Raw genomic sequence first — 13,113 nt, 5'->3', positions numbered from 1 at the left:
TTTAGATATACTTTTTTATATTCAATTTTATCCATTTAATATTTTTATTTAAAACTCACATGCTCAAAGAGAACATTTTAAAAGGGAAAATTTGTTAGAAACAAGCAAATATTTAAAAAGATAAAACTGAAATATGTTGCTTGGATAAGTAATTAGACCCCTCACATTAATATTTCATGGAAGCACTTTTTGCCACAATAACAACTTGAAGTCTTTGCTAAGTATCTACCAACTGTCCACATTGGTTGGGAATTATTTTCATCCATTTTTCTTGGCAGATCAGCTCCATTTCTTTCAAGTTTCATGGACATTGCTTCTGGGCTGTACATTTAAATTATGCAACAACTTTTGGTTGGGTTGATGTCAGGATTTTGTCTGGGTCTCTAAAGAATAGTGATCTAAATCATTTTTAAGTGCTGTGCTTTGGATTGTTATTATTCTTAAGTGTGAATTATCAAACCAGTTTTCTGCAAGCACTTGTCTATATGTTGCACTGTCCATTTTGTCCTTCAATTCTGACAAGTTTCACTGTCCCTTTTTACATTATATTACATTACAAACACTTGGTAGATGTTCTTACCAATCTATAGTGGAGAATATCAGCGTTAACTCTGAGGACTACAAAAATGCAGTATCACCAAGAAGGCACAGAGGCCGATTATTATTCTATAATTAATGTTAACCTAATAAACAACAATTTCTATTGTAAGTAAAGAAAGTACCACTAGACAGGTAACCTGTCATTACACCACTATAACTATAGCATAATCCAAAATGAAATCCAATAAATTAAAGAGAAAATGAAGGTCATCTAAATGGGGTCAGGGGAGCCATGGTTCAAAATAAACAGATGAGTCTGCAGTGTGTGTCGAAAGATTGGCAGGTTTTCTGCTAGTCTGCAGTGGGAAGTGCATTCCACCACCAAGGGCCCAGAACAAACAGGAGACATGAAGAAGTGCATGCAGGTATGTAGGGGTTGGTTGGGTGGGTGGGCATCAGTAGGTTGGCCAGGGGTTGTGGGGTGCAGACAATTGTTTGTAGAGAAGCATCCAAATAGTATGATACTGCCACCACCATGCTTCACTACAGGGATGATGTATAGGGTGTGACACCCCTGAGAGGGAGATGCAGCAGTTCAGAGAAACACCGTTGGTTGCCACTTGGAGAGAGAGAGAGAGAGTGCATCCACACAAATAACAAAATCTAATCACAGGTTCTGGGCGAAAACCTAAAATAACAAACTAAAATAATAAAGTCAAAAGAAAGCAAAAATGAACGGCAGCCTTTCGGCTCACCGCTCAAAGCTGGCCTGCTCTTCAGCAGACCCGCTTTGCAGCATTTAACTTCTTTGTTGTGCTGGGACAAACAAAACTGAAACTAAACGAAATCAAAAATCTAAACTTGCCCTCTCGGTGTGAGCTCCCAGTCTCGAACCCAAACTGTGGAGAGCAATACACCTTTAAGCACCTGGGCTGATTAGTTAATGCTGCCCAGGTGCATGTGCTCTTTTCACCAGCCGGACCAGCAGAGACCAATCCGCTTCTCCCGCTGACCGAATGGTACGTTTTTTCTTTTTTAATCCTGAAATCAAAATAATAACTCTTACGCCACTTATGCTATCAACATACAGTATCTCCAAATGCAGTTTGTAAAAAAAAGTATCCAAATACATATAATTACAGAGTAACCTTTCGGACAGTACCCATGCCTAATGACAGGAGTACGACAGGGACAGAGCCACCTGATTAGAAATAATAACTTGATTAGGGTGGACCGCTAAAGTGTTGGCAGCCACAGTCATGTCCCAGGCATCTACCAGAGCCACTTTCAGGCGCTCAAACACTTTCCTCTGAGCCAGGTTCTGTATGTAGCCATACCAGTTACTGTCTCTTATCATCTCTGACTTCAGTTCAATGGTGTTCTCCAGCTTTATAACAACAACGGCCTGGGGGATGCGGGCGTGTAACCGCAGAATCGCCCGGCGGATGCTTTGTAGCCTTCGGATAAAGACTTCTGGGGGGTAGGGCCGGAAATGCTGGCCGATTCCAATGACCACGATCACATCCTTCTGCCCACGACCAGCTTCTATACTGTCCAGTACCTCAGGAACGGTGACTGATGTCTTTATGTTGGATTCGAAATAGCTAAGCCAGGGATGAGCATGCTTAATCCATCGGACAGTGATGTTGTTACGGGCATCAACAGCCAAATATGAATGAAAACGACTCCCTTGCACAATTCTCAGACCTGAGGAAACAAAATGAATAAATGGGACAAATATTAGGAACCTTTTTTTTTTGCAAAATGGCTAACTGTGCTTTGCACTACAGAAATCCAAACCCAATCAGCAGGACTCAGTTTTTGACTAGGGGGTGGACATTGCACAAAGGATTCGTGCTTTAACTGGATGTGCCCTTCTGCCAGTCCAGTGCAAATTAGGAGCCCCCAACTTTTAATTCTTTTTAGCTCCGTGGAATAAGACCTAAACCTTACAAAATTTGACTTGTGAAGTATATTTGTAACATTTGATAAGAGCAAATCACATAACATTCAAGTGTACACTGTTGTTTATTCAAATGAATCATCAGGGGCTCATACATTGTATCTGTTGACTGTTAAACATGGCTAATGTATCACAACAGCAGGCCTGATATTTCTGACTGGTGCACACCATAGTGGCGACAGTGCACACTGACATTTCTGTCTTCAGCAAGGGTAAATCCAAGCTGTACTTTCCCTTTGAGTCATCCAAGTTATTACCTTTCAGCTTTATAACCAAATATTCTATCCACTGGCGTGCAGTGGAGTCACCCAATAGGTAGAGAATCTTTCCCTTTAAACAACTGGTAATGGCATCTTCACTGAGGAAGGGGCCTGCATGACAGGAGGAAGAGGACCACCTATTTAAATAGAAATATCCCCCAGGAAAAGGGGAGTTCATTCCTGCCACACACTTTTCAGTAGGTCTGTGCTCTGCACCTGAAAGATTGAAAAGGACAGAAATAAAAAGATATAGCTGAATGCACATCGGAAAGATATACTGTACTAATTGTCTCCACAATGTTCAATGACACTATGGCATAATTTATTCTTTTAATTTATTATTAATTTATTAATAATGTATTGCATTAATGCAGCACAATCTCAAAGCGCTTCACTGAGAAGTCAGGAAAATCACCTCAACCACCACCAATGGCAGCCTTTTTGAGACAAAAAGCTCATATCACATATTTGCTTTGACTGATGTGTTAAAGCTCATATCATACATCAGTCAAGGTAGGGAGGAGGGACCTACTTAGCAAGTTACACTCAAGGATAGTTGGTGACCAGTTTGAGAGAGCCAGATTGGGAATATAGCCAGGATACCAGGAAAAATCCCTATTCTTTGTGAAAAGTGAAGGGTGAGCTTTAATAACCACAGTGAATCAGGACTTCAATTTAACATCTCTGAAAGAATGTGACTCCTTGTCATTGCATTGATACAAATGTTTATTTACTTGGATGCAATTGTATTACCCCCTTCTGGTCAACCAATTTATGCAGGTCTTTCATTCAAGCACTAACCAAGTCCATCACTCCTTTGCTTGAGCCATTTGTTAGCAGAAAGTTACAAGGTAATATGGCTGCCAACAACAAGTACAAATGCTCTCATTTCAATTTTTTTTATTACTTGGTTTATGAAATTTGTAATTTAAGAAGGCAGTTTGAAGTATCAGGCACAAGCAAAAAGGAACATACCAGAACAACCAGCGACTGTCAGAGGGTTGAAGCTGTTTGGTATTTCTATTCCAGTATTTTCCCTAAAAAATACAATTATAAACATGACATTTAGATGGTTAAACAAACTTTCACAGCAAACTCAAGAACTTAATTTCGACTCACCCACATTGGCTATAGCGCATCTGCTCCCAATACCATTTTGGATAGAAGGGTTTATACTGTGTCACAATTCAAATTGACTTATTTATTTTTTCAACATAAATTGCTCCTGCAATGTAAAAATAAATAGAAATTTACCCATATGTCATGCTGAATCAGAATATACAGTTGAGTGCAAAAATTTGGGCACCCCTGGTCAAAATGACTTTCACAATTAATATCTAAGTGAAGAGAAGCTAACCTGCCTTCTCCTTGTTAGTGGAAGTGAACTAACTTGATTCTGACATCCTTGGACAACAGTTTAGAGACAGAACAGCCACCACAGTCGGATACTTTGAAGGCATGAAGTTACTTCAGAATAAATAGTTTAGCCCTGGAAATATATTCACCTGACTCACTGAAGCTCTAAGGAGTAAATCACCTTGGTCCGGGCCTTAGTAATTATCTTTTTAAAAAGTAAAAAAGAATTATCCAAAAGGGATCCCAAACTTTTGCACAGGGTCCTTTTCTTTTTTTATCATTTAAAAACAGTAAAAAAATTCAAATAATAAATATCTATTTTGCTATAGAATTTGCAGAAAGGTCTCAAGTTTAATGTACCATTTAGAGTTCAGGTTTGCTTTCGATCACTTAGAGAGTAATTGTAACAGACATTTAAACCAGGGGAGCCAAAATTTTGCACATCACTGTACAACCAATATACCCATTAATGTAACAGGATCAATAATAAATACTTCTGTCTTTTTGTTGTGATCCGTCCAAATCATGTACATCAAAAACAGAAGCTGCAGGATGTAATTCCTCTAACGCACCCTGAAAAATATTTCTAATTTATTCAGAAGTATGAAATAAGATATTGATAAATACCAAACATTTTCAACTCTAAACCTTTTTGAGTAGCTGGTAAGGCACAGAACTACCATATTTGGTACCATTAGACCAGAACACATACAATATTTTGAATAGCAGATGCCTTACTGGGCTAATAGGTGAACTTCCTCCTTTGTCAGATTAGGACCTGGGTGGGTGTAGGACTGCATGATGGACAGAGAGTCGCAGGGAAGGGTATGGGGCTTGTAGCAGGCGTAATATTCGCCATCCTCCTTCTTCCTGTACTGACACAGGGGTCTGTCTGAGCTCAGCCGGAGGGCACACTGAGACTTCTCCTCTTTTTTTCCATTTCTAAAGGTTCCCATGTGCATGGACTTATTGTAATTCTTCATCCAGTCTTTCTGGAGTACCTTAACTGCCTCAGAGGAGTGGATCAGAAGCACTGAGACTTGCACCTCTCCAGGCCAAAACAAGTGGAAATGCACACGATAGGAGCCATTGAGGAGGTCAGTGACATCTCCTGATGCACATGCCTGGAGCTTTGGAGAGTGGATCCGGGCCAGGATGAAGTCCCCGCCATATGCTTTTGGGTGCCCTGCATAGTCCCTAATCTCCACGAGCACATTCAATGTATCACCAACACAGTACTGAGGCCTAGGCTGCTCTAGCCTGACCACACTATGCTGAGCACTGGAAGAGCTGTTGAAAGAGGTGAAGTTGGAGGGTGAGGAAGCCCATGATAATGAGAATATTAATTCATCTACGGTCATTTCTTTGAGAGGGGTCTCAGATTGCTCCTGCAATGACAGAACATTACAAGGGGGTTTTAATTGATGAACATCTGAAATTAAAAAGTATTTTTTTTTAAATAGATTTGAAGGTGTTGGATGCTCAAAGCAGAGTCTAATGTTCAAAAGTCATCAATGCCCAGCACACCTCAAAACCTACATATACAGTCCCCTCAACAGTTTGGTGATGGTCGAGTGAAATCAGTTCTTTTTGCTATACTGCATACTTAAGTCATTTGGATTTCAGATCAAAAGAGGAATGACACAAGAATACTGACATTTGCATGCATATATTGTATGTTTTACCATTTTACAAAAACTGCTGTTTTGTTGTCAAGGCCCCCCATTTTCATCTGTGAAAAAGTAAGTTCACAAATGAACTTAAAGTAAAGTAAATTAAAGTAATAAAGTTGAATATTTGGTTGCATAGCCCTTCTGTCAAGTAGGAGGAGGCCCACATAGTCAGTCCTGGAATGGACTCCTTAACCTACAATTGGCCAAAAATGGAAGTTGTTTTATTAAAACATCAAAAAGTGCTCCTGACTCCGTCATTAGTTATCTTTATCTTCAACACCATCATTTCTGATAATAAATTCCTACTTTACGTTAAACCCATGCTATTCACTCAACAGAGGCAGCGTTTGCTTTTCAGTAGAACTTAAGCAGTAAACTGAACTGAACAGTTAAACATAGATTTCCTTTCTTTTTTTTTAGTGCCTAGCTTGCTAACGAGTAACATTATCCTGGATGCAGTCTAAGTAGTAATACCCAGCCCCGCAATTTGTATTTAGTAAGAGAGGCAACCTGTGACTGTCATTGTCTGACGCCCGTCCATAGACTGTAAGTGCCTGCCTGTTATAGTCTTTAGTAAAGCAGGTACCTGTTGCATGTCCAGTAGTTTGGGCCTACAGTATATCTATGCACTCACAGTGTTTGAGAGCTGGCTCAGAGCTCATATTAATCAGGAGGACAGCTACACTTCTACAAGTATAAGTTCATTTTATGATGGAATTCCACTTTAAGTATATAGCTAAAACAACAGATTTCACTCTACCAGTACCATAGTTTTGGAAGGCACTGTATATAACCATCAACATCCCTTTCACTCCCTCCATCTCTTTTCAAAGTAATAGTGCCAATGAGCTTCTAGCAGAATAAATAGAAGCCTCCATGTGCATTTGTCACTCCTGCATTTTGTTTAAATGCATTTTTTAATGGAAAATGTAATCTCATGTAATGCCATCATTTCAATTTAAAGCATTTTATGCAGGATTTTTAACTGGGAAATATAAATAAGAATACTAAGGCATACCTATGATGTACTGGCAATCTTTGTCTTTATAAACTTTCACCAAATTTGTGCACCTTTACATGTATCTGTAATTCTAAAATGTGTTTGGGATGTTTATGGGCATGGCACACTTTTCCATGTGGAGAGGGGTGGATGTGGCTACAGAGACAGAGGTTTGGAATCATATTTTGGCAGTGTTTGTTACTGGCTAGCTAGCGAAGAAGCCAAGATACAACGAAGCAAATAGACAAGCCAACAGGGCTCGTTCAAGAACCAGAGTTAACCTTGGAATTGCTTTTCTTTGGTGGTGTCAGCTGAAGTTCGCAAAGGGGATGAAAAGTGATGCGGAGTTGGCTTGTTTTCTGTTGGACCTGTGAGTAATATTACCTCTAGCTATCCAGCTAGCTATGTTAGGCAGCTAGATGACCGAAGTCAGGTACTAGCAGTGAGTGGTGGGTTGAAGACAGTGGAGGTGTCTTATTTGATTGTAAACACAGGACCACAGCAGTGGTAAAAAAAAGAAACCCTGCATAATATGGCTTCAAATATATTTATGCTGTACATAGTAAACAGCACCCTATTGAACAGTGGTTCCCATCCTTGGTCCTGGACTACCCCTGTGTATGCTGGTTTTCATTCCAACAATTGCAATCCCAGAATTCTAATTAATTAATTAATTAATTAATTGTTAATTTTTCTTAATTTGATGCTTTTCATATTTAGATGGATTATTTACCCTCTAAAAACCACATTGTCAGAAATAGCTAAGCATGCCACAAAGAATAAAATTCCCATGTTCATACTGTGGTTATTGTGGTACATTGCAAACAATTACATAAAAGGTTAATTTTTAAATGATCAAATTAATGACTGTAATTGTGCAATTTATTCTCTCTGCAGTATGTTTGCTCAGAGAATAACACAGTTGTACTGATAGAGACCTACAGTGGAATAGTTGGCCTTCAACTATGTTATGCACCTTCATGTTTTAGTAGCATCATGTATGACTATGAGCAAACAGTAACACTGGAAAAAATGATTTAGAAATTTTGATACTTGAATTCTGAAAAGCTTCCTGTGAGATTAAATTACTACGATAAATTAATGAGAAATGAAATTGCTATTACCCATATTGATGTCCATTTGTATAGTTTAGAACAATACATAAACAAAAAACTTAGGGCACACAGAGAAATTAACATCCATTTCTTTCTCAAATATTTGCATCCCTGTGTTCCAAAAGGATGCCAAACTGCTGATGGAAGGTCTGTTGTGCTCTGTAGGACAAAAAAGAAAAAAGTCATTGCAGCCTCAATTAATGTTATGCTCTTTATGGCCTGATGTCTGTAATTATGGTGAAGCAGCATGATGAGGATCTGTGCCTAGGCAATAAGTCAGAGCTATCTAGTTGTGTGCAAGACAAACCTAACTAAATAGAAGTGTAAGGAGACAGAGAAAAAATATATCTGCTGGCTAGCTTGGCTTATACAAAAAACTGAAAGTGCAAAAAACCAAACAGCACTGATGGACACTGAAGTATGGAGAAACATTTGTGCCAATATTAAATAAATAAATAAATAAAAGTTACATTTATTTACAATTTCAATTATACATTTGTTCCCACATTCCATTATCCATGTCCTGATTTAATGATTTATTTCCATACTCAATCATTTATTTATTTATTTATTATTTAAATAAATATTAAATTATTTCCACATTTTATTATTTCAGGATTGTTGACGTATTTTTACACTAAGAAATAATTCAACCAAATTAGTTGAATTTTATAGATCCGCCTTCAAAAACCCCTTCACCCCGGATCGATTACCAAACGTGCTGCGATGGAAACAACGATAGATTTACTCAGGAGCAACATCTGTCCAAAATGTAAACAAGTCAGGCAGTTTTCACGGTCAGGAAAAAAATTATGACGTGGTCATTTAGCTAACTTAGCTAGCTAGCCAAACAGTCACTAACACACTCACTTCCTTTGTGACATTTAGGTATAATGTCAAGGAGGAAAGGTAAAAGCCAAAAAACCTTAGATAGTTTTTTAAATGTTTAAATGTGCCCAGCATTCCAAGGCTTGTTGTAAGATTCAGTAGCCAATCAGGACTTGAATACAAGTTTTTTGTAGAGTGCAAAAACTTTGATATTATTTATTTTAATTTAATTTATTTTGTTGTTGTTGTTGAAATGTGCCCAGCATTCCAAGGCTATAAGAATCAGTAGCCAATCAGGACTTTTTTCAAGTTTTTTGTAGAGTGCAAAAACTTTGATATTATTTATTTTAATTTATTTTGTTGTTGTTATAAACACAGCATTCCAAGACTGTACGTTGTCAGATTATTTGTAAGACTCTGCTATGCTGTAAATAGTTGATTTCAAAAAAAAAATGTGTATCGAATAAATGACTTATTTATAACGGCATTCACATTACCTAGTTATATTTTCAAATCTCCAGTCAGCTTTTAGCACTGACTTAATGTAGGGCCCTGTGGAATCTGTGTTATAGCGTTTTTAAATTCTCAATTCCGCGATTCCGTCCGTGATTCTGTTATCACAGAAATTATAGGGCGGTACCTTAATGCTGCCATCAGTCTGTCGCTGGCCCGCGCCGGGCCCCCGCCAAAAGATACTTGCCACCGTGCCTAACAACTTTTCTGGGGGAAACCCTGCAATACCAAATTCGCCACCAGGTGGCAATGTCGACCATTGTATAATTTTTAGGGAAAACAATCTAATTCAATCTAATACTTTTAAAATCAATGTGTAAGTAACCTTATAGTCTTTGGTCATAATATAAGCATTTTAACTGCGCAGGGTCTAGTAAATGGCCATAAGGCTGATTTCAAGGGGCAAACCCATTTAGATCACAACATAGAGACAGGCGCCAGATCGCCAGTAGCTTTGGGCAGAACTATGTTGAATTCGCCTCAGTACCCAACCTTAAATACAGTTTTGACTTACATGCACGTTCTACTGGTAGTTTGACTGGGGCATTGTAATATTTCTCAATTGAAATGGTCTAAACATATTTCACATGGGAAACTCGGTTTCGCTTAAGTATGGCCATACGGCTGATTTCAAGGGGAAAACCCAATCCCATTTAGATCACAACATAGACAGGCGCCAGACAGCCAGTGGATTTGGGCAGGAGTATTTTGATGATAAAAATTTATTTTCAATACAGCCAAAAAGCCATCATGGCACCAGAGAAATTAGCCGCGAATAGGCTAAAATAGCTATTTACAAGCTACTTAGTTAATATTTGGTATATGTTCGAAACGTATTTCACATACACGCAAACTTGGTTCAGTTGTGTAAATGGCCATAGGTTAAGGCCGATTTTAATGGCACACACCTGGCACACACAGCACAGAGACAGGTGCCAGATAGCTAGCCATGACTGCCAGATTTGGCCCGGGGTTGCTGGCTATCTGTGACAACATACATTCTGACGATAAAAAATTAGTTTTCATTACAGCCTTTATTTTATAATACCACCATACCGCAGAAATGAGCCGCGAGTAGCAAGTTGCTGTTAGTTCAACAGCTATTTAGCTTAAAGTTACTGTTTATTTAGCACAAGTGTTGTGTGAACAAAGGCATAACCGATGTACACACTATAGGTCAGATATAAACACATGACAGACAGTAGTATAAATATGAATACACTACTGTCTATAGTGTTTATATCTGGTCTATAGTGTGTACATCGTATTCTTAGCATATCCTCAGCTGTTAGCTACTCTGCATTTCCAAATTTACTTTGTGTGCATGTTTTAGCCTATGTGAATGTCTTAACATAAGATAACATTAGGATGTGAGGAATTACGACCATAGAAGCACGAGGAAAATATTAATGCATACATACTGTAATTTACAGTATGCATTAATATTTTTCGTAACTGTTCACTACGTTATGGGAACAGTCCCCCGCCTTCCCTCCAAAATTAAACACAGAAAAACGGATTAATGCTGTCTCTCCGCCACTCCCCAGAAATAGGCTACTATTATTGAATATAAGTGTCGTCAACGTAGTAAATTGTAACGTCGGCTGATGAATAAAAGAACGCCGGAGTGTTTAACAAGTGCCGTTTACTTCAACAAGCTAACGTTAAATGTAGGCTAAAGTAAAACAATAGTCCTCAGTAGCTGGCATAGTAGTAGCATTATCGTAGCCATCTCTAACTCTGCTTTACGATATTGCCGCCTATATAAAGTAAGTAATATAATATAAATAAATGTAAATAATAATAATACAGTATCAGACATATAAATGACAGAACACAACAGTATTCAATGCTCATTATGCGTTAATATTTACCGAAAATTGCTGTAAATATAATTACTGCTGCTGTCTGTCCCGCTTAAGACCATTCAGGTTGACAGCGCGGATTTGTTGGAGCTACATGAACCACGTGATCACGTGGCGGTGAGATCAAAGAGTGTTGCAACTCTCTTTCAACGGGTCTGGTCAACAAAATCGAAATAGTGATATTCAATTGTTTTTTCTCTTTCCTGTTCAGCCTTCAAATGTTGTTTGATTAAGGGAAAATGTTAAATGTTATTGCCTGCTTCTGTTGATTACCACAATGTGAGCTTTAGGCACATAATTTGCGCTGGAGCAAGAAAAGAAAACCTCATCTGACGATTTTTTTGTGATCATACATTTCGTTATGACCAGCAGTTTGTGAAACAGTGGTTGTTTTTGTCCTGAAGTATTTGTAAAATATTAAAATGTACATACTTTATTACATATCTTTACAATCTGCTTTTCATATGAAATGTAGCAATCGTTGATTGAGTTTCAGAATTTCTATTTTTATTTTGCCTTCAAAAGTCTGATATTTCTCATTCATTTGAATTGGAATGTTTTGCCCGCAGCAAACATTTCTTATAAGCAAATCATTGTGACCAAAGTGGCAATACAAGTCAAACAAGTCTACATGTAGCACAAGGTGATATACTGGTAGATCGAATGTCACTTTATGGGCGCGGCTCCGGTGTTCGAATTACGGCGGGGATTGGGGGGCCTGACCCCCCTAATTAAGAGTTGGACCCCCCCAAAAGAGGTAAAAACAAAAGGTCGGGGGAGTCGAAACATTTATATATCCTTTACATTACATTACATTACATTCATTTGGCAGACGCTTTTATCCAAAGCGACGTACAAAAGGTGCATTTCGTGGTCATAGACAACTGCTAAACACAGGTTCAGTAAGGTACAATACTTATTTTGTACAGCTAGTTCTAGCCAAGAACACAGTTCACACAGTGAACACTATGTATAGGTATGGGGCATGCCCCCGCCAAGGCGTAACTTGGCGGGATGGCATACCTGCCATCCCAATACTGACCTAACCTCTACAAAACAAACTAGGCAGAAGAATAAGCTACAGTATTAGGACAAATACAAATTATGAAAAAGTGCTGGGATGGGGCAACATGTAACAAGTTCTTACCTGTAATCGTAAATATTACAATATATTTCCCATCAGTGGCGTCACTAGACACCAACCCCAGTGACGCCACTAATGGGAAATATATTGTAATATGTACGATATCATATACGATTAATAATACGATTAGCGCACCAGTGATTAACAATGGCATTATTGCACAGTAAGTGTAACATTTTATTGCGGCTGAGATTGACTGTATGACGACGTGACTCTGCTACCAGAAAGATGCCTTGTCACTGTAGGCAACCTGCCCAGAGAAATGATTAACATTCCGTATGGATAATATGTATGTAAAAGTTTTAGCGTTTTCCTCAATAGACCTAGTACGTAAGGAAAGGAAAACATTTCTTTATGACCAAAATGGTCATTAGGACTACTATCAGTCACTGTTATATAATGTAAGAAATATCAAACAAAAAATGCTTGCATTCAATTTTACGTTTGAATAAAAATCTATAAATTCATTTTTACGTTTTCACATGTTCACAACATAGTGAATAAACCCTAGCAGATAAACAACAATAGTAACAATTAGTTAAACGCGCTGACAGAAAATAATGATCCACACTGCATGCCAATAATATTAAGGAAATAATTAATGTTTCGGTACGGTAAGATAACAGTTTTCTGCAGTGTGCCTTTTGAACGACTTCCAATTTGTTCAAACAGAACAAAGAGCAGGCACAAAAATAAATTTACAAAAAAGCATAATATAGGAGCCACTCACCTGCTTCAGTCTTTCCATGGATTTAGTAAATTTTATCTAAAATAAAAAATGGATTGTTCCCCCAATAATAACAATAGAATTATAATTTCACTGTGAAATATGCCTACATTACATAAATCATTACAT

General features: G+C 38.0%; 1 protein-coding gene across 1 annotated transcript; it reads right to left on the bottom strand.

Moving 5' to 3' along the window:
* Positions 1-140: 140 nt before the first annotated feature.
* LOC118222631 (NXPE family member 1-like) lies at positions 141-13,064 on the bottom strand. The gene is made up of 6 exons (XM_035408360.1): positions 12,988-13,064; positions 7,917-8,066; positions 4,858-5,507; positions 3,739-3,800; positions 2,761-2,874; positions 141-2,247 (listed from the first exon to the last, which is right to left on the bottom strand). The coding sequence occupies exons 1-6, from the start codon at positions 13,003-13,005 to the stop codon at positions 1,709-1,711; spliced, it is 1,533 nt and encodes a 510-aa protein (XP_035264251.1). The 5' UTR covers positions 13,006-13,064; the 3' UTR covers positions 141-1,708.
* Positions 13,065-13,113: the final 49 nt, after the last annotated feature.

Source organism: Anguilla anguilla, chromosome 3 (genome assembly GCF_013347855.1).
Source record: "Anguilla anguilla isolate fAngAng1 chromosome 3, fAngAng1.pri, whole genome shotgun sequence".
Lineage (NCBI taxonomy): Eukaryota > Metazoa > Chordata > Actinopteri > Anguilliformes > Anguillidae > Anguilla > Anguilla anguilla.
This window is presented reverse-complemented; position numbering and strand designations above follow the sequence as displayed.

Excerpts from the sequence above, each read along its gene's own strand:
- LOC118222631 (XM_035408360.1), bottom strand. Across the intron at positions 3,801-4,857 it reads GAAGTTCACCTATTAGCCCA|GGAAAATACTGGAATAGAAA; the intron begins GTAAGGCATCTG and ends TGTATTTTTTAG. Across the intron at positions 2,248-2,760 it reads TTTGGTTATAAAGCTGAAAG|GTCTGAGAATTGTGCAAGGG; the intron begins GTAATAACTTGG and ends TTGTTTCCTCAG.